Source organism: Myxocyprinus asiaticus, chromosome 38, assembly GCF_019703515.2.
Source record: "Myxocyprinus asiaticus isolate MX2 ecotype Aquarium Trade chromosome 38, UBuf_Myxa_2, whole genome shotgun sequence".
Taxonomy (NCBI): Eukaryota; Metazoa; Chordata; class Actinopteri; order Cypriniformes; family Catostomidae; genus Myxocyprinus; species Myxocyprinus asiaticus.
Window position 1 is genome coordinate 24218962 of NC_059381.1, and position 18907 is coordinate 24237868.

Consider the following 18907-nt stretch of genomic DNA (forward strand, 5'->3'; position numbering starts at 1 on the left):
TTGCTTAATTACCATGCATTCACCACATGCATTACAATTGAGTGTTTACATGCACACTAACATGCTAAAAACTACCAAAAAATAGCTAGTTAAAAAAAAAAAACATTTTACAAGAGATTTGAAATCATTGAGAAATTCTTGCCCATTTAAGATGAAACGTAACCAGACATGAACTCATGCCCACATTGGATACACCGGTGTTTACATGCAGTGCGAAAACGATTGTAGAAAACACAGATGACCCATTCAATACTTTTTTTTATTTTTATTTTTTTAAAGTTAAACAAAATCATGAGCACCCCATCAAACTACTACATTTTTGTATACATGACTTTAAACTACATTGTGCAAGTGATTACTTGTTGTCAGATCGTTACTGAATACAGATGGAAAAAATTAATATAAATTATGAATATTATATCTCCATACCAGTTTAAAAAAAAAAAAAAAAAAAAAAAAAAAAAAAAAACTGTACAAAATGCAAAAGGTTAAATTCTAATGATCCTCACTGAGAGCAAGGAAGGAGTTTGGTTTAGGAGCCACACATCAGACAGTCATCACGGTTTTCCAGAGAGCACACCATGGCGGCTTTGTTGCGCTCTTTAGTTTCTTCCTCGCTGGTCGCACTTTTCTGCGTCTCCATCAATTTCTCTTTGTTCAGAGTGAATTGAATAGGGTTGGCAGCTGGCTTAGTCCTTAGATAATACATTCCTGTTTTAAGACCCTGTGGAGACAAGTTTGTTAGTAGCAACATTTTAGTAGTCAGTAACAGCAGACATGCCATCTCTCTCTTAATTCCACATTTGTAAATCCTGGTTCATGAGGTATCTCTACCTGCTTCCAGCCAAAGAAATGCATGCTGGTCAGCTTGCCATAGTTGGGTTCAGCAATGTGGATATTGAGTGACTGGCTCTGGTCAATATATGCTCCTCGGTCTGCGGCCATCTTTAGGACTGTCTTTTGAGAAATCTCCCACACTGTCTTGTACAGCTCCTTCAGGTCATCTGGGATTGTAGAAATGCCCTGCAAAAAGAGAGACATTTATAAACAGTTTTTTAAAAGGACCGTTTTTTTTTTTTAGCTTCCAATGTATTGGGAACACAACTAACCTGGATTGATCCATTTTGAGCAATTAGTTGGTTCTTCATTTCTTCGTTCCAAAGTCCTCGTTCCGTTAGATCTTTGAGAAGGTGTGGGTTCACAATCTAGAGTTTAACAGAGCCCACTAGTTAATTACATACAAAGAAACCCATTTATGTATACTCATTGAAATTGTAGGCTCACTTGAAACTCTCCAGACAGAACTCTGCGTGTGTAGATGTTGCTCGTGTAAGGCTCGATTGACTCGTTATTGCCCAGGATCTGAGCGGTGGAAGCAGTGGGCATTGGAGCCAGAAGCAGACTGTTGCGTACTCCATGTCTAAGGAGAAAGTACAGGAGACTTATATATTCCAGTGAAGAGCCAGTCATTCATGAAGTGAGAGACAAGTTATGTGGCTTGCAGGTTACAAGGTTCCCACACCTTTTGATCAATGAATTACTTTCATTTCTGAATACTGGATATGGATTTGTAAAATTGAGGTATTTTCTTTGCATTTTAGAGTGGAGCACAACTAGGAAAAAAAAGTATATTCACTATACAAATTTACATGACTTTAAGACCTTAACCTCTTCAACCTTTTCAGGGGATTTTTGGGCTGCTGCCTGCAAATTTTCCCACACTCAAATTTAAAAGCTCACCATTTACACATACTGTGGACTAACTGCCAAAAATTGGTCTAATTTTTTTCAGAAGGGCCCCCCCCCAAATAAAAACTCCAATTATTCATAAATATTGTATTTTTACAATGTTAAGATGAATAGAATTGTAACAGATTTTTTTTTCCCTAACTATGTAAGCATGTAATTCTGGTTCTGTCCCAAATGTCTTCTCCATCACAATATACACATCTGAATTGTAGGTGGCACTCTAACGCACTTTAGCCCTCACAGAGGTGCTCGTCCATACAGTCCAATTCAGTTCATACACCATCCCCATTGTTTCATCGAATATCTCGGCCTCTGAGTGGACTAGAAGCTCAATCTAGAAGTTCCATTAGAAAGCAAAAACATTTCACTGTGTGATTTTTGAAAATCTTTTGAACTGTGGTAATAGGGCAACAAAATAAGCTGTACAGCCACATTCCTGAAAATGAGTACTTTAATTTGATATATGATTTGTCTATTTAAGTGCTATTTGAAAGACTTTTATATTCATAATAATATTTCTACCACATGACCTTTAGGTGGCGCTGATTTGCAACAAATGTTTTCAGGCCTAATTTTGTTATTTTATGTAACAGATTCTAAGCTTTCAAACTACACCCCATATGCCTGACTTATGCATTCAGAGACTTAAACATTTTAAGTATAAACTTTTTTCGTGCCATAGTGCCCCCACTTGGACCCACCAGCAGTTAAGAGAGACAGATTTAAGATCCAATTTCCACAAAATGTCCAGGCCTACAAATCACAATTAAAAAAAAAAAAAAAAGTCCTGATATTTGCAGGTTTTCCATGACCATAGGAAGACTGAGGTTAGTCAGAAACAGATGCACAGACGTTTTTATGCATTTACTAACTTTGCAATTTTCTCCTTGAGTGCATTCCAGTCCCAAAGGTTCGTAGGTGTCCTTTCCCACATATCGTACTGCAAGATCTACGAGATCAAACAAGGAACAATTACAGCTCTGTAATCTAAACCAACATCCGTACACCATAACTGAATTAGAACTACATTTTAGATCTTATTTTAACTTACACCCTTGCTGACTGGAGATCCAGCATAGGTTTCATATGGCCCAAATTCTGAAGCCAGCTCACAGCTGGACTCCAGGGCAGCGTAGTATATGGTCTCAAAGATCTGTATGTTGAGGAGTTGAGCTTCTGCACTCTCGAAGGGGAAACGCATGAGAATGAAGGCGTCGGCCAGGCCCTGTACGCCAATACCAATGGGCCGGTGACGCTTGTTGGAGTTCTCTGCCTGTTATGTGATAGATCATTAGCCTTTGCTGCAATAATAATGATGCAGGAAGTAGCTAAAGCAGAATAAGAAACAGAACTTCACCTCTTGCACTGGGTAGTAGTTGATGTCAATGATTTTGTTCAGGTTCTTCACAATGACCTTTGTAACAGAGGCCAACTTCTGGAAATCAAAGGTCCGTTCGGGGGAGATGTACATGTTAAGAGCAATGGATGCCAGGTTGCAAACAGCCACCTACAACAAGAAGAGTGTTTGGTCAATTATCACTCAACTTTAAGTCAATATGAAACAGCATTTACAACCCATTTTACTTTCACAGTGCGAGGCATTTCTAAGTGAAACAGGACATTTGATTTCCCAACTTGATTTTATGTGAAGGATATAGACTGGATTTTTTTTCTTTGGAATAACATGCACCGATTAATAATTTACAATAACATCAGGAATGTGTATTAAGAAAGTAGAATGGGTCCATTTTGATGTCATGTTTTCACACTCTCTCCCTACCTCATCTTTGCTAGTGTACTCCACAATCTCTGTGCACAAGTTACTGCACTTGATGGTGCCCAGGTTCTGCTGGTTGCTCTTGCGATTGCAGGCATCCTTGTAAAGCATGTATGGTGTCCCAGTCTCTGTCTGAGATTCAATGATTGCATGCCACAGCTGCTGAGCTTTCACCACACGCTTAGCTTTGCCCTCCTGCTCATATCTTTAAAAGTTGGTTAAAAATATGTTTACATCAAGACACGTTAATTACTAATCATTTTGATATTTCCAATATCACATTGCACTATTTTCATACTTTGTGTAGAGCTTCTCAAACTCCTCTCCCCAGCACTCATCCAGACCAGGGCAGTCGCAAGGGCACATCAAAGACCATTCCTGCAAAAGGATATGATTTGTGAAAAACAAATATCTGGTCTTTGGCAATGGTTTAATTCTCCATGTATGTAAATATATTGAACTGTTATCAATGTTTTGTGTGCTCACCGCATTGGTCTCCACTCTCTTCATGAACAGATCAGGGATCCAAAGTGCGTAAAATAGATCTCTAGCTCTCTGTTCCTCTTTACCAGTGTTCTTTTTAAGCTCTAAGAAGTCGAAGACATCAAAGTGCCAGGGCTCCAAGTAGATGGCAAAAGCTCCTGGTCTCTGAGTTGAGGAAAGATAGTTCCATTATAAATGCATGGCTTTAAAAAAATAAATAAATAAATAAATAAAAAATAAATAATAATAATAATAAAAAAAATCAACATGCTTATCTCTCAGTGGTACATTTCAAAGCAGCCCTGGGAAGAAAATCATGCTTTCTATAAAAGCAACAGGTAAAATAAATTACCTTATTTCCTCCTTGGTCCACATAGCGTGCTGTGTTGTTGTAGACGCGGAGCATAGGAACCAGTCCATTAGAGTTGCCATTTGTCTAATGACAAAAGACAGTGCTTAGCTTCTTTTCCTTATTGTACATGTGATCAAAAGTAATATAGGCAAATTACGAAAGCTGTGGATGGAGAACATTTACCCCTGCAATATAGCTGCCTGTAGCTCTGATGCAGCTCACTGCAACACCGATACCACCAGCTGACTTGGAGATGAGCGCACACTGCTTCAATGTGTCATATATCCCCTCAATACTGTCGTCTTTCATAGCAAGTAGAAAGCAACTAGACATTTGACAAAAAGAAAACAAATTTACAAACTTATAAATAATGGTCTACTTTGCAACAGGTTTCCCACACTTTTGGCCAATTAATTTCCATGACCTTTTTATTTATTTGTGATTAAAGATTTTTTTTATTTTTTATAATTTTTTTTTTTTTTTTTTTATAAATTTGGTGGAGGGTCGGTGATGATCTGGGGGTGCTTCAGCAAGGCTGGAATTGAGCAGATTCGTCTTTGTGAAGGATGCATGAATCAAGCCACGTACAAGGTTATCCTGGAACAAAATTTGCTTCCTTTTGCTCTGACAATGTTCCCCAACTCTGAGGATTGGTTTTCCAGCAGGACAATGCTCCATGCCACACAGCCAGGTCAATCAAGGTGTGGATGGAGGACCACTGGATCCTGTCATGGCCAGCCCCATCTCCAGACCTTGATCCCATTGAAAACCTCTGGAATGTGGATAGCCACAAGCCATCAAACAAAGCCGAGCTGCTTGAATTTTTGCGCCAGGAGTGGCATAAATTCACCCAACAGCAATTTGAAAGACTGGTAGAGAGCATGCCAAGATGCATGAAAGCTGTGATTGAAAATCAGGGTTATTCCACCAAATATTGATTTCTGAACTCTTCTGAAGTCAAAACAGTATTATGTTAAAAATGAATATGAACTTGTTTTCTTTGCATTATTTGATGCCTAAAAACACTGCATTTTTTTTGACCAGTTGTCATTTTCTTCAAATAAATGCTCTAAATGACAATGTTTTTATTTGGCATTTGGGAGACATGTTTTCAGTACTTTATAGAATAAAACAAAAATGTTCAATTTACTCACACATACATATAAATACTAAATCCAGAGAAACTGACAATTTTGCAAATTAAGAGACCACTGCAAAATTGTCTGTTTCTCGGCAGGTTCTCTTCCAGGATAACCCTGTACGTGGCTTGATTCATGCATCCTTCAAAGACGAATCTACCTGATTCCAGCCTTGCTGAAGCACCCCCAGATCATCACCGATCCTCCACCAAATTTCACAGTGGGTGTGAGACACTGTAGCTTGAAGGCCTCTCCAGGTCTCCATCTAACCATTAGATGACCAGGTGGCAAATAAATGCTCTAAATGACAATATTTTTATTTGGGAGAAGTGTCTTTATAGAATAATAAAAAAAAAAAAGTTTATTTTACTCGAACACATACCTACCTATAAATAGTAAATAAAGAGAAACTGATAATTTTGCAGTGGTCTCTTAATTTTTTCCAGAGCTAATATATACAGTTGTGCTCAAAAGTTTACATACCCTTGAATGTTTGGCCTTGTTACAGACACACAAGGTGACACAAAGGTTTAAATGGCAATTAAAGTTTAATTTCTCACACCTGTGGCTTTTTAAATTGCAATTAGTGTCCGTGTATAAATAGTCAATGAGTTTGTTAGCTCTCACGTGGATGCACTGAGCAGGCTAGATACTGAGCCATGGGGAGCAGAAAAGAACTGTCAAAAGACCTGCGTAACAAGGTAATGGAACTTTATAAAGATGGAAAAGGATATAAAAAGATATCCAAAGCTTTGAAAATGCCAGTCAGTACTGTTCAATCACTTAAAAAGTGGAAAAATCGGGGATCTCTTGATATTAAACCAAGGTCAGGTAGACCAAGAAAGATTTCAGCCACAACTGCCAGAAGAATTGTTTGTGATGCAAAGAAAAACCCACAGGTAACCTCAGGAGAAATACAGGCTGCTCTGGAAAAAGACGGTGTGGTTGTTTCAAGGAGCACAATACAACGATACTTGAACAAAAATGAGCTACATGGTCGAGTTGCCAATGCCACAAAAAAAGCCCGGTTACAATATGCCCGACAACACCTTGACATGCCTCCCAGCTTCTGGCACACTGTAATTTGGAGTGACGAGACCAAAATAGAGCTTTATGGTCACAACCATAAGTGCTATGTTTGGAGAGGGGTCAACAAGACCTATAGTGAAAAGAATATCATCCCCACTGTGAAGCATGGTGGTGGCTCACTGATGTTTTGGGGGTGTGTGAGCTCTAAAGGCACAGGGAATCTTGTGAAAATTGATGGCAAGATGAATGCAGCGTGTTATCAGAAAATACTGGCAGACAATTTGCATTCTTCTACACGAATGCTGCTCATGGGACGCTCTTGGACATTCCAGCACGACAATGACCCTAAGCACAAGGCCAAGTTGACCCTCCAGTGGTTACAGCAGAAAAAGGTGAAGGTTCTGGAGTGGCCATCACAGTCTCCTGACCTTAATATCATCGAGCCACTCTGGGGAGATCTCAAACGTGCGGTTCATGCAAGACAACCAAAGACTTTGCATGACCTGGAGACATTTTGCCTAGACAAATGGGCAGCTATACCACCTGCAAGAATTTGGGGCCTCATAGACAACTATTACAAAAGACTGCACGCTGTCATTGATGCTAAAGGGGGCAATACACTGTATTAAGAACTAAGGGTATGCAGACTTTTGAACAGGGGTCATTTCATTTTTTTCTTTGTTGCCATGTTTTGTTTAGTGATTGTGCCATTCCGTTATAACCTACAGTTGAATATGAATCCCATAAGAAATAAAAGAAATGTGTTTTGCCTGCTCACTCATGTTTTCTTTAAAAAAAAAAAAAATGGTACATATATTACCAATTCTCCAAGGGTACGCAAACTTTTGAGCACAACTGTGTGTGTGATATATATACACACATACATATACACACGCACAACCGGTCAAAAGTTTTGAAACACTTGACTGAAATGTTTCTCATGATCTTAAAAATCTTTTGATCTGAAGGCGTATGCTTAAATGTTTGAAATTAGTTCTGTAGACAAAAATATAATTGTGCCACCATATTAATTTCATTATAAAACTAAAATGTAATTTAAAAAAAAAAAGTTTTTGAAATTGAGGACTTGGACCAAATAACAAAGAAAAGCAGCCAATAAGTGCCCAACATAGATAGGAACTCCTTCAAAACTGTTTAAAAAGCACCCCAGGGTGATACCTCAAGAAGTTGGTTGAGAAAATGTCGAGTACATTTCAGCAAAATCTAGGCTAAGGGTGACTACTTTGAAGATGCTAAAATATAACACAGTTTTGATTTATTTTGGATTTTGTTTAGTCACAACAATTTCCATTGTTCCATTTATGTTATTCCATAGTTTTGATGACTTTATGATTATTCTAAAATGTGGGGGAAAAAATGATAAATCAAGAATGAGTAAGTGTTTCAAAACTTTTGACTGGTAGTGAGTGTGCACGCATGCACACTAGAAATTTCAATTACATTTTCAAGGCTGGAAACACAATTGTAAAATTTTGATATTTAAAGGTTTTCCCTGGGGATCCATGAGGCGGACATCGCTTAACACTGATTTGTTTTGCAAAACTGCCTTCCTGTGCCAGACTGTTGTATAGTGACTATGTTGTCTTTCCTGCTGTTCACCTGGAGAGTTGTGGTCTGTTGGTGCCTGCGTTGAAGAGTGTAGGAGAGGCATGAGTGAACCACTTCTCAGACAGCAGGTTGTAGGTTTCAATGGCTGCAGTGATATCTTCCTTATGGATCCCCACAGACACTCTCATAAGCATGTGCTGAGGCCGCTCAGCAACTGAAAACAAGCAATCAAGGTGTCACAGGAAGTTTCCCATCTGCCCCCAGATTTATCCTTCTCATTCAGGTCAGTCTTTTTGTTGTTCTTAACCTTACTTGCATTTCCCGTTCATACGTTACATTCTTAAAGATCTTGCATTCGTTGGCCATGTACATGTTTTTATGCCTATCAAATGTAAGCGTTTGGTTTTCTGTGGTGATTTGAAGAGGTCAACCGATAGTGGATTTTTCAGATACAATAACTAAGCTGGTGGAAAAGGCTGATAACAGATTAATCGGCTGATTATTTGTAAAATCGATGATTTATAAAAATGTTTTTACAAAAATTCTTCATCTTTCCATACTATGACGGGCACAGACACAGAGGCTGCAAGAGTTATATAAAATTCCACAAGTAGTTTTTCAATCAACCAAAATCCCAATAACCATCAGATTTGGTGCATTATGCAGGACTTTTAACTATAAACAAGCCCAAAACACACAGGGACACTTATTTTGACATGACAGAGACTTGGCTCCTTGGTTATATATTTAAATAAACAGTGCATTCAGAAAGAATTCAGACCCCTTCATTTTTTTCTCCACATTTTATGTTGCAGCCTTATGCAAAAATGCTTTATTTTTTTTCACATCAATCTACACTCCCTATCCCAAGATTACAAAGCAAAAACCAGTTTTTGATAACTTTGCAAATTTATTAAAAAGAAAAACTGAAATATCACATTATTATAATAATAAAGCATTTTAGCAGAAGGCTGCAACAAAATGTGAAAACAAAAAGGCGGTCTGAATACTTTCTGAATTCACCGTACATACTATATTTATTCATATCAAGACACAACGTATGTGCTGATGGGGCCGTTTCCATATGGTCACATTTTTCGTTTCATGTCCTTGCTTCAATTTAGATACTTGATAATCTGATCAAAATATGAAGTTAAAAATATGGATGAATATTGTCAATGATGAAAGACTGAGGAACACGAAGGAATAATAAAACAAAATCGGCAACTATCAACACAGATTAATCAGTAAAACCGATATACTGGTTTACCTCTAGTTGTGTTGTCATAGTACCAAGATTTCAGTAGTCGGTACCAGTGTTATTATAATTAACGAAAATTAGAATAAAAACAATAACTGAAATTACGATTTTTTTTTAATAACTCTAACTAAAATATAAATTATCTTGAATTCATTTCAGTTTTTGGCAAAGCAGGATACTTTTGGAAATTGTACATTTCTTGGCACTTTGATTTATGATCCAAACACACATAACCTGACATTTTACCACTGAAGAAAGCTTAGGACATCTTCTACCTTAGACAAAAGCAAAAATGAAGAAATTCTTAATACTGAGAAGTAGAACTTTTGGAGACCCTCTTTTGACCAAATCCCAGAGAAATTATTTTCTAGAAAATATCTACAAAGTATTTAGAATTGTTATTTTTTTAAACTCTTACATCATAAATCAATGTAAAATTTACAAACATTACACCTCAAATTTCCGTTATTTTCATTACCATTGCTTTTCCCACAGGTGGTCATGAAATGAGCTCTGCTACACATCACAATCTAAAAAAAATCTATTTAAAACGTAAAAAAAATAAAATAAAATAAAAAAATAAAAAATTAAAATTGCCAAAAAATGACAATTCTCTTATTTACTCACCTTCATGCCATCCCAGATGTGTTTGACTTTCTTCTGCTGAACGCAAACAAAGATACTATAAGAATATCTCAGCTCTGTAGACACGAGTCAACAGGGCCCAAAGCTTTGAAGCTGTAAAAAGCACATAAAGGGAACAAAGTAATCCTTAAGTAGTTTAATTCAAGTCTTCTGAAGAAATGTAATAGGTTTTGGGTAAGAACAGACCAAAATGTAACTCCTTTTTCACTATAAATCTTGCAATTGCAGTCTACAGGCAAGATCGCCAATGAGATTGCTGATGTCAAGATTTACAGTAAAAAAAAAAAAAAAAAAAGGATGCTACTTTTGTGTGCTTTTTAGAGCTTCAAGGTTTTGTACCGTGATGACTTGCATTGTATGGAACTACAGAGCTGAGGTATTTGTCTAAAAATCTTTGTGTTCTGCAGAAGTCAGTCAGACATCTGGGATGGTGAACCCTTTAATTGTTTACTTCAAAGATTAGTTAAGAAATGATTTATAATCATCCAAGTTCATATGGATACAATGGGGATAACGTTTAAAATGTCCTTTGTCACTTTTTACCCATATTCACCCTATATAAAATTTGCAACATTTACAATCCAAATTAAACATAATACAAACAGATAGACAAGACTGCCATGAGAATGTAATGTTAGACATTTTTTAATGATACCAGTAAATGCTTCTGCTTTGGCAGAATGAACTAATTTGTAACGACAGTTTGATATAAAATAGAAAAAACAAAAAAATCCAAAACTATAACACTGGTTGTTACCGATACCAGTGAAATTTCACGGTTCTCGATACCACAGAAAAAAATGTGACAATATGATAACGTGCTATTGAACACACTCCTTTAGCCTAAAGTTAAACTTCAATGTAAATAAATTAAAAGATATGCATGTTTCCTTAAAGTGTTTCTAACACTTGTTTGTTTTTAAGCAGGGTCCGGATTCACGAAACATTAAGAAATTTCTTCTTAACTACCATTTTCTTAATTTGTAACTTAAAATAAGTTACAAATATTTTGTATTCCCAAATAAACTTAAGTTCTTATCTTTTTTCTTAAGATTGTTCCTAACTTAAGCATTCAAATTCTTGAAAAAGAAAAGTTCTTAAAAATCATTGTAAATATCATCTTAAAGTTAGGGAACCTCACAGTTGTCTTAAATTCTAAAAGGTAAGATGTTTAATGAATTTACTTGGTTTTTCCATGTTTAGTCTGAAGTAGGGATGTAACGGTATGAAATTTTCACAGTATGAAAACCATCACAAAAAAATACCTCGGTATCACGTATTATGGTGCTTATCTTATAAACCTTTAATTTTAGGTTTGGCACATGTCTGATAGACACAGGAAGTTCTTTAACTTTATTTTTTATTTCTTTAGAACACTTTCTTAATCACATGACAAACATAAACATAAGAATCATAAAACAAATTTTTTTTTAAAAATGTTTGCAATAAGTCAAATGGTTTTTAATATAATTGAAAAATGTAAAATGTCAAATCAGATTCATACTCTATCAAGTCAGGGTAGGTTGTGATGCAAAAAAGTAAGCATATTTATGTTATGTGTGCTGAGACGGAGCATTGTTTTAAGCATAAACCTTGTTGAATTTTGATAGATTACCCTTAAAACACAACATTATATTATACTGTGTAAATGAAATCAAGTTAATATATCTTGAGAAAAATATGTTTTGCAGTGTAATGAATGGATGTAATTTTAAGTTTATGAAATCAAATTGAGCCAAATTGACATTTGTGACCTGTTCCAACAAAATGAGAAAATTTCATTTTTCACCTAAATCATGAAATTCACAAAATAAATGTTATTTTGACAGTCTTTGCCATGACCACCAATCACTGTTTTTGCCTCAAGTTGGAGCAGCTCACTGAGCAACACTCGCGGCCCGTGGGTGTATCATTGTATGCATATTATTACAAGTAGCACAAAATGGAAAATATTAGAGATTTTAAAAGATACAGAATACATTACTAAAATGTTTAATCTGCATGCCAAATCTGCGTTTCACCCGCGGGGAGTCGGCTTGTCATTTAACGCGCGACATTTACCTCATCTAATGCCCGTAGTTCATTATTTGACTAGAACAATCAATTCAAGAGGAGTATGTTGCTAAAATGTTAAATATAACATTAAATTTGTGCATTAATTTGTATATATGCATTATATATTTTTTCTTAATCTGTTATTGATGGCTGAGAGTTTTCTCCATTCAAAATGCGTTTTGGGGTCAAAATGACCCAAAATGATGGATCAGGTCACATTTGTAGGTAATATATTAATGTTTTACCATAGTAAATTTGACTTTCTGTGGGTTTTATTATTTTGCAAATACATCATTGCCTTAGTCTTTCAAAATGTTACAGATAAGCGCTTAAAAAGCCGAAGCACTAACGCTAAAGCTTATAAACCAATTCCAAATAATGGGTAACTAGTCTTGTAAACGTGTATTGCATCTGCTTATGTATTCTATGAGGGATCTATATTTTAATTGATTACCAGACAATTCACAGAGTTTTTTTTTTGCTTACATTCATGTCCACAAATTCTGTGGGATGTTGCTCTTGGAGATGGTGCTTTATGTTTGAAGTGTTTCCCGACTGAGCCGACACTTTTGCAAATAGGGTGTCCGTCAACACTGATGTTGCCTCGTGCCTTTTAAATAACAAAATACTCCCACACAGCGGACATTAACCGCTTAGGTCAGGGCAAAAGAGGCTCCGAGTCCGACATTTCATTCTACAAAGCGCTGAGCAACATGATGTGTTGAATGCGACACTCATCTTTCATTTAAAATTTTGTATTGATTTTTTTTATTAGTAAATGGAAATACAATTTACTTGGGATTTTTTTAAATGTATATTATTTTTTTCCACACATTACCAGCATACCGCCATACCCTAGTCTGAAGTTGCAGTGGGCTGTTTATGTAGAAATTTTATTTTAGACCAAAACATTTGACTGTTTTGTTTAATTGTATTTTTATTTTCAGCTTGTAAACCATGGAAATGTTATCACCAAATTCAAACAATAAATGTTTTTGAAGCTTATTAATGTGGTGACCAATCATGCCAATTCAAACGGATGTGCTGCATATAGCGCACGCTCTCTCTCCATGATCTTTAGAGTTCTTAGAAACAAGAATTATAACATTAGAAAGCGGAGACTTTTTTTCACCCTTTATCCACATCCCTATCGGAGTTGGGCACAGCGGAGACAGCCTCCGCCACCCTTTCCCATTTACCTTCCTCTTAATTTCCGACGTGATATCAAGCTTCCCAAGGTGAACTTTTTCCTTGCTGTAATTTCCTCAACAAGAACCTCTTGTCTACTAAAGTTTGTTTACTTTCTTTTCCTCCATGTCAAACTTAAGTTATCAAATGGTTAGCAGCAAGTAAATTCTCCTATGACAGTTAATTTCGTTAAACTAACACATCTCATGCACTTTACATAAATAAAAATCACGAGGTGATTGCTACTTTAAAAAAAAAGAAAAAAAGGTTTGATACGTTTATCGTTACGATTTACCAGTGCTGAAGTACTGAATTTGTTGTAGGCTATTTGACAAGGCAACTCCATGAGCAGGCTGATCAGACAATGTCAAAGCCTGTCTTTTTATTCTTAACAAAAAACAAACAAACAAAAAAAAAAAAAGTTTAAGAAATATTTGAGACTTAAGAGTTTTTCCAAGAATTGCACTTAGTAACGTTCTTATAATTTATCCTAAAAACTTTAATTTTTCTCTTAAGAACATTTTCATGAATCCAGCCCCTACTGAAATCTGTTTTATTTTTCCCCAAATCCTTTTATTATTTACAAAATTCCATGTTTCAATGTTTAATTATCAAAACGGTCTAATCAAAAAGGTTTCCTTAAACTTTTAACAAGTAAAAATAAGAACAATTACTTAACATACCATTGCATTTAACAAACTTTTCAGTACAAAAGCACTCTTGCTTGTGATATATTGCTTAATTTTTATTACAATCATTATTCATTTAATAATTATTGTTATTATTTCTACAGCGATGATTACATTTTACTATACTGTTATATTTCTGTTGCCATTTCGTCAATTTCAGGTGTTTAGCTTTTATTATGAATCATGCTTTTATTTTGACAGAAGTTTGACTTCTCTGGATAAACGGTTCGCTTCATGGCCCAGTGTGATCATTAAAGCGCAAATGCTGCGATTTAATTATACAAATTATATAAAAACACTTCAGAGTGGATTAGTGCTCTGCTCTGTCATCTCTCATACAACACGAATGATTGTCATAGTTTGTGGAGTTTCCAGTGTATGAGCAGTCTGCTTCACACATTCATTTAAAGCTCATGCAGCTCATACAGACTAAGATTGCAGCAATTCGCAGTTTAATAATCACACTGGGAAATCACAATTTTAATTTGATTAGTTGTGCATTTCAGTGTAAAAGGAATAACAGGGAACACGCTCAAATAAGCGTGAGCATTTAAAAGCTGTCGTGTGTGAGCAAGACAGTGTGCAGGTACCGAATTAAGTCGATGCTCGGTACTACCGGTACTGTAGAATCACTGGTACTTTTGAAAACACTAACCTCTAGTTTTGAACATTGTTATTTAACTAATTCTGCTGATGTAAATATTTCAACAAAGTCATCCAAGCTAGCTGACAATGTACAAAATTTATGTTGAAAGTTGTCAAAATTGCCTTTAAAACACTGGTTAGAATGGGCTAAAAATTGTAAACATTAGTAATTTTTCACACAAGTCAGAATTTTTCTGCAGAAGTTCTTATAAAATATTAATGCTGAAATAAAAAAAAAACCGAGAAAATGTTGGTAGGCCAAATACAAATCTGAAATATTTATCGACTGGGTGAGGACAAAAATCTTTGTTGAGCCCTGCTACACAGTTTGAATTTAAACTTACCTTTTCCATCAATCTTAAGCAGATATGAGCGCTCCAATGTCTAAGAGGGTAAAAAATTAAATACAAATCAACAAAATAAAAATAACATTGCATAATTTTCAGACAACCGTTAGATTATATATTTTACATGTTCTCAGATTTCAGAACTACCTTGAAGCCAAAGAAGTTGTAAGAGAAATCCCGGTCAAAAATGATGGCCGAGTTGAGGCGCTATGAAAGAAGGCAAGAATTAAATGAACAAAGTATAAACTAACACCACAACCTGAGTTTGAATAAACAAAATGAAGAAATGTGCTTATGCTTATTAAGCACTTACATCTTTGTTGGCCAAGACAATGTCAAGGGTTTCTTTGGAAACCATAGGTGAATGGCGACCATTCAGGGGATTCACATAGTTATAAAGGTCCTCCATTACCTCTGAGATTGAAAGATACAGAAAATAAATCAATTAAGATTTGTTTTTTGTTTTTTTATGAAAGCCTAGGCAAGTGTTCTGTAGACATGAAAGAAATGACACACTGCAGCTCACCGCTGAAGACTTTCTTAGTCTCTTTGTGCAGGTTGGAGACAGCGATGCGGGCTGCAAGGATGGCATAGTCAGGGTGTTTGGTAGTGAGGGTGGCAGTGATCTCAGCTGCCAGGGTGTCCAGCTCTACTGTGGTGACGCCACTGTAAAGGCCCTGAATCACCTTCATTGTGATCTGAGTCTGAGAGCAAAAAATCATATAATTTAGAATCTGTGCAGATGCTTTTTTTCCCTCACAGATCTGCATCTACAAGAATGGGGCATTCATACTGACAGCAATTTGCAATGACAAAGCCAACGAAGTCATACAACTTTGTGATGCAATCAAAATTGAGCAGAGTTTTACTTTATGCAAATGATCAGTGATGCAATGACTGCCAATGGGAGTGACTAAATCTCTGTCAGAGTTAACACCATGAAACCTTATAGATAACTAAGTTGCTAAATAAGCAAACCACTAGTCAAGATTCAACTGAATAAACACCTTTATGAGATTACAAGCCTGTAGACAAAGATGACAAGGTGTTAGCAGGTGTTTAAGGATTTCTTGGCATGCGTGTGTGAGGTCTATAAAGGATAAGGAAATGTACGTTGTAAAATGTTTTAAAATGTTTTGATGTGTAAATTTCACAACTTACAGGATCAACAAAGTCAGAGTTGAGTCCATAACAAAGTTTCTGGATGCGTGATGTGATTTTGTCAAACATGACACGCTCCTGGCGTCCATCTGAAACAAGAGTGGAGGGTAAATTCACTGAAATTAGCATAATATGAACATAATAAAATAACCATAATCATCATGACAGTGCCTTCATAACGCATGGACACGATATTGAAAAAAAGGGAATAGTAAATAAAGATCTGAAATGTGTATAAAAACATGCTTCTCATGAGTATGAAATATGATTCTATTTTTTTAATTATCACACAAAATCATTTTGACATTTAATGTCAGTATTTTTGTACCAACTCTGACCTAGTTAATGCCGCGTTTGGCGCCAACAATGAGCTAACAAAGAAAACAGCTACTCAACGGGAAAATTAAGCGTAAACTTTGGGATGGATAACAAATTAAGTATTTGTAGTTGGAAAAAAATCTGTCAAATACACGATGAATAAATCGGCTCCCTTATCCACAACTTCAAATTACTCGGCTTTGTTTGTCTTACATTGAGACACTTCTACACGAGGGACAATAAATGTTATTGCTAGTCTTGCAGACTAGCCAGCATTGTAGTCATGAGACAACTTGGAAAAACAGTAATTATTCATTACTATTTGCATATAACGCCTATAAATGTTTTCCTTATCTGACTACACTGTAAATTTAAGTTTGTCTAAGTGGAACTTTACCTCTCTTGATCACGTGCATGGTTGAGGTCTTCTGGTAGGAAACAGCAAACAAATGTACAATATTGTGAAATAAACAAGATGTTTTTGTTTGTTTGTTTTTTGTATAAAGTGCTACTCTGCTGGCCTGCTTCTCAGTTGCTGCCGCAAACGGTCTGTGTTTATGAAAGTGATTAGCGCGCCACTAAAGTAGAACCCGCCAGAACAAATTTACGTCACCAGAATATCTCAGCCAATGGACTAGCGCTTCTTCTTCTTCGTCAATCTAGCAGGACGGAACTTGAACAGGAACCAGAGATTTTTTTAAACAACCTCCGCGCTTTAACCATAGGAGAGCGCGAAACGGCGTGTTACGACATTAAGTCACCGTTTGCGGATACCCTAAAAAATGAATGGGGAGAGCCGTAAACTGACACCTATCTGTCGGAAATACTCAACACATAGTTCTTTCTAAAAATGACTGTTTAGTGTAAAACATGTTGAAGATTAGCGAATAGTCGGTCAGTTCATTAAATGATTAACTGTTTATTCACAAAAGCAGTTTATTCAGCACACTGAAGCATCTCCTCCATAGATATCCATTCAAAAAGAACGGAGTTTTGTCTCCTCGCCAGTATATCGACCATAGAATATCTATGAGACCTATGCGTTATGCTATTTTAGGCTAAGCTTGTAGGCTCAATTCAGACGGGCTCGACCGGAACATGGTAATTCCGCCAACCTACTTTTTCTGTTTGAAAAAACAAAAAACGAAATAACCACCACAGAAAACAGCCAAGTCATGTAGCTAAACGGTTTACTCGACTAGCTGAATGAGGTCTATAAGTGTGTTCATTACTTTCAATTAAAAATACACACACACACACACACACACACACACACACACTACACATACATATATATATATATATATATATATATATATATATATATATATATATATATACAGTCATAAAGTTGTGCTCAAAAGTTTGCATACCCTGGCAGAAATTGTGAACTTTTGGCATTGATTTTGAAAATATGACTGATCATGCAAAAAAAACTGTCTTTTATTTAAGGATAGTGATCATATGAAGCCATTTATTATAACATAGTTGTTTGGCTCCTTTTTAAATCATAATGATAACAGAAATCACCCAAATGGCCCTGATCAAAAGTTTACATACCCTTGAATGTTTGGCCTTGTTACAGAAACACAAGGTGACACACACAGGTTTAAATGGCAATTAAAGGTTAATTTCCCACACCTATGGCTTTTAAAATTGCAATTAGTGTCTGTGTATAAATAGTCAATGAGTTTGTTAGCTCTCACATGGATACACTGAGCAGGCTAGATACTGAGCCATGGGGAGCAGAAAAGAACTGTCAAAAGACCTCCGTAACAAGGTAATGTAACTTTATAAAGATGGAAAAGGATATAAAAAGATATCCAAAGCCTTGAAAATGCCAGTCAGTACTGTTCAATCACTTATTAAGAAGTGGAAAATTCAGGGATCTCTTGATATCAAGCCAAGGTCAGGTAGACCAAGAAAGATTTCAGCCACAGCTGCCAAAAGTATTGTTCGGAATACAAAGAAAAACCCACAGGTAACCTCAGGTGAAATACAGGCTGCTCTGGAAAAAGACGGTGTGGTTGTTTTAAGGAGCACAATACAACGATACTTGAACAAAAATGAGCTGCATGGTCAAGTTGCGAGAAGCCTTTACTGTGCCAGTGCCACAAAAAAGCTCAGTTACAATATGCCCGACAACACCTTGACACGCCTCCCAGCTTCTGGCACACTGTAATTTGGAATGACGAGACCAAAATAGAGCTTTATGGTTACAACCATAAGCGCTATGATTGGAGAGGGGTCAATAAGGCCTATAGTGAAAAGAATACCATCCCCACTGTGAAGCATGGTGGTGGCTCACTGATGTTTTGGGGGGGTGTGATCTCTAAAGGCACGGGGAATCTTGTGAAAATTGATGGCAAGATGAATGCAGCATGTTATCAGAAAATACTGGCAGACAATTTGCATTCTTCTACACGAAAGCTGTGCATGGGACGCTCTTGGACTTTCCAGAACGACAATGACCCTAAGCACAAGGCCAAGTTGACCCTCC

At 36.2% G+C, this 18907-nt stretch overlaps 1 protein-coding gene across 1 annotated transcript; it reads right to left on the minus strand.

Moving 5' to 3' along the window:
- Positions 1 to 240: 240 nt before the first annotated feature.
- LOC127428994 (ribonucleoside-diphosphate reductase large subunit-like) lies at positions 241 to 16988 on the minus strand. Its single transcript, XM_051677707.1, has 19 exons — positions 16805 to 16988; positions 16090 to 16178; positions 15455 to 15632; positions 15242 to 15342; positions 15076 to 15135; positions 14926 to 14965; positions 8150 to 8312; positions 4545 to 4686; positions 4362 to 4445; positions 4013 to 4174; positions 3825 to 3904; positions 3530 to 3731; positions 3107 to 3256; positions 2801 to 3022; positions 2622 to 2698; positions 1285 to 1420; positions 1110 to 1205; positions 835 to 1023; positions 241 to 724 (listed from the first exon to the last, which is right to left on the minus strand). Exons 1-19 carry the CDS (start codon positions 16821 to 16823, stop codon positions 533 to 535), a joined length of 2382 nt encoding a protein of 793 aa, XP_051533667.1. The 5' UTR covers positions 16824 to 16988; the 3' UTR covers positions 241 to 532.
- Positions 16989 to 18907: the final 1919 nt, after the last annotated feature.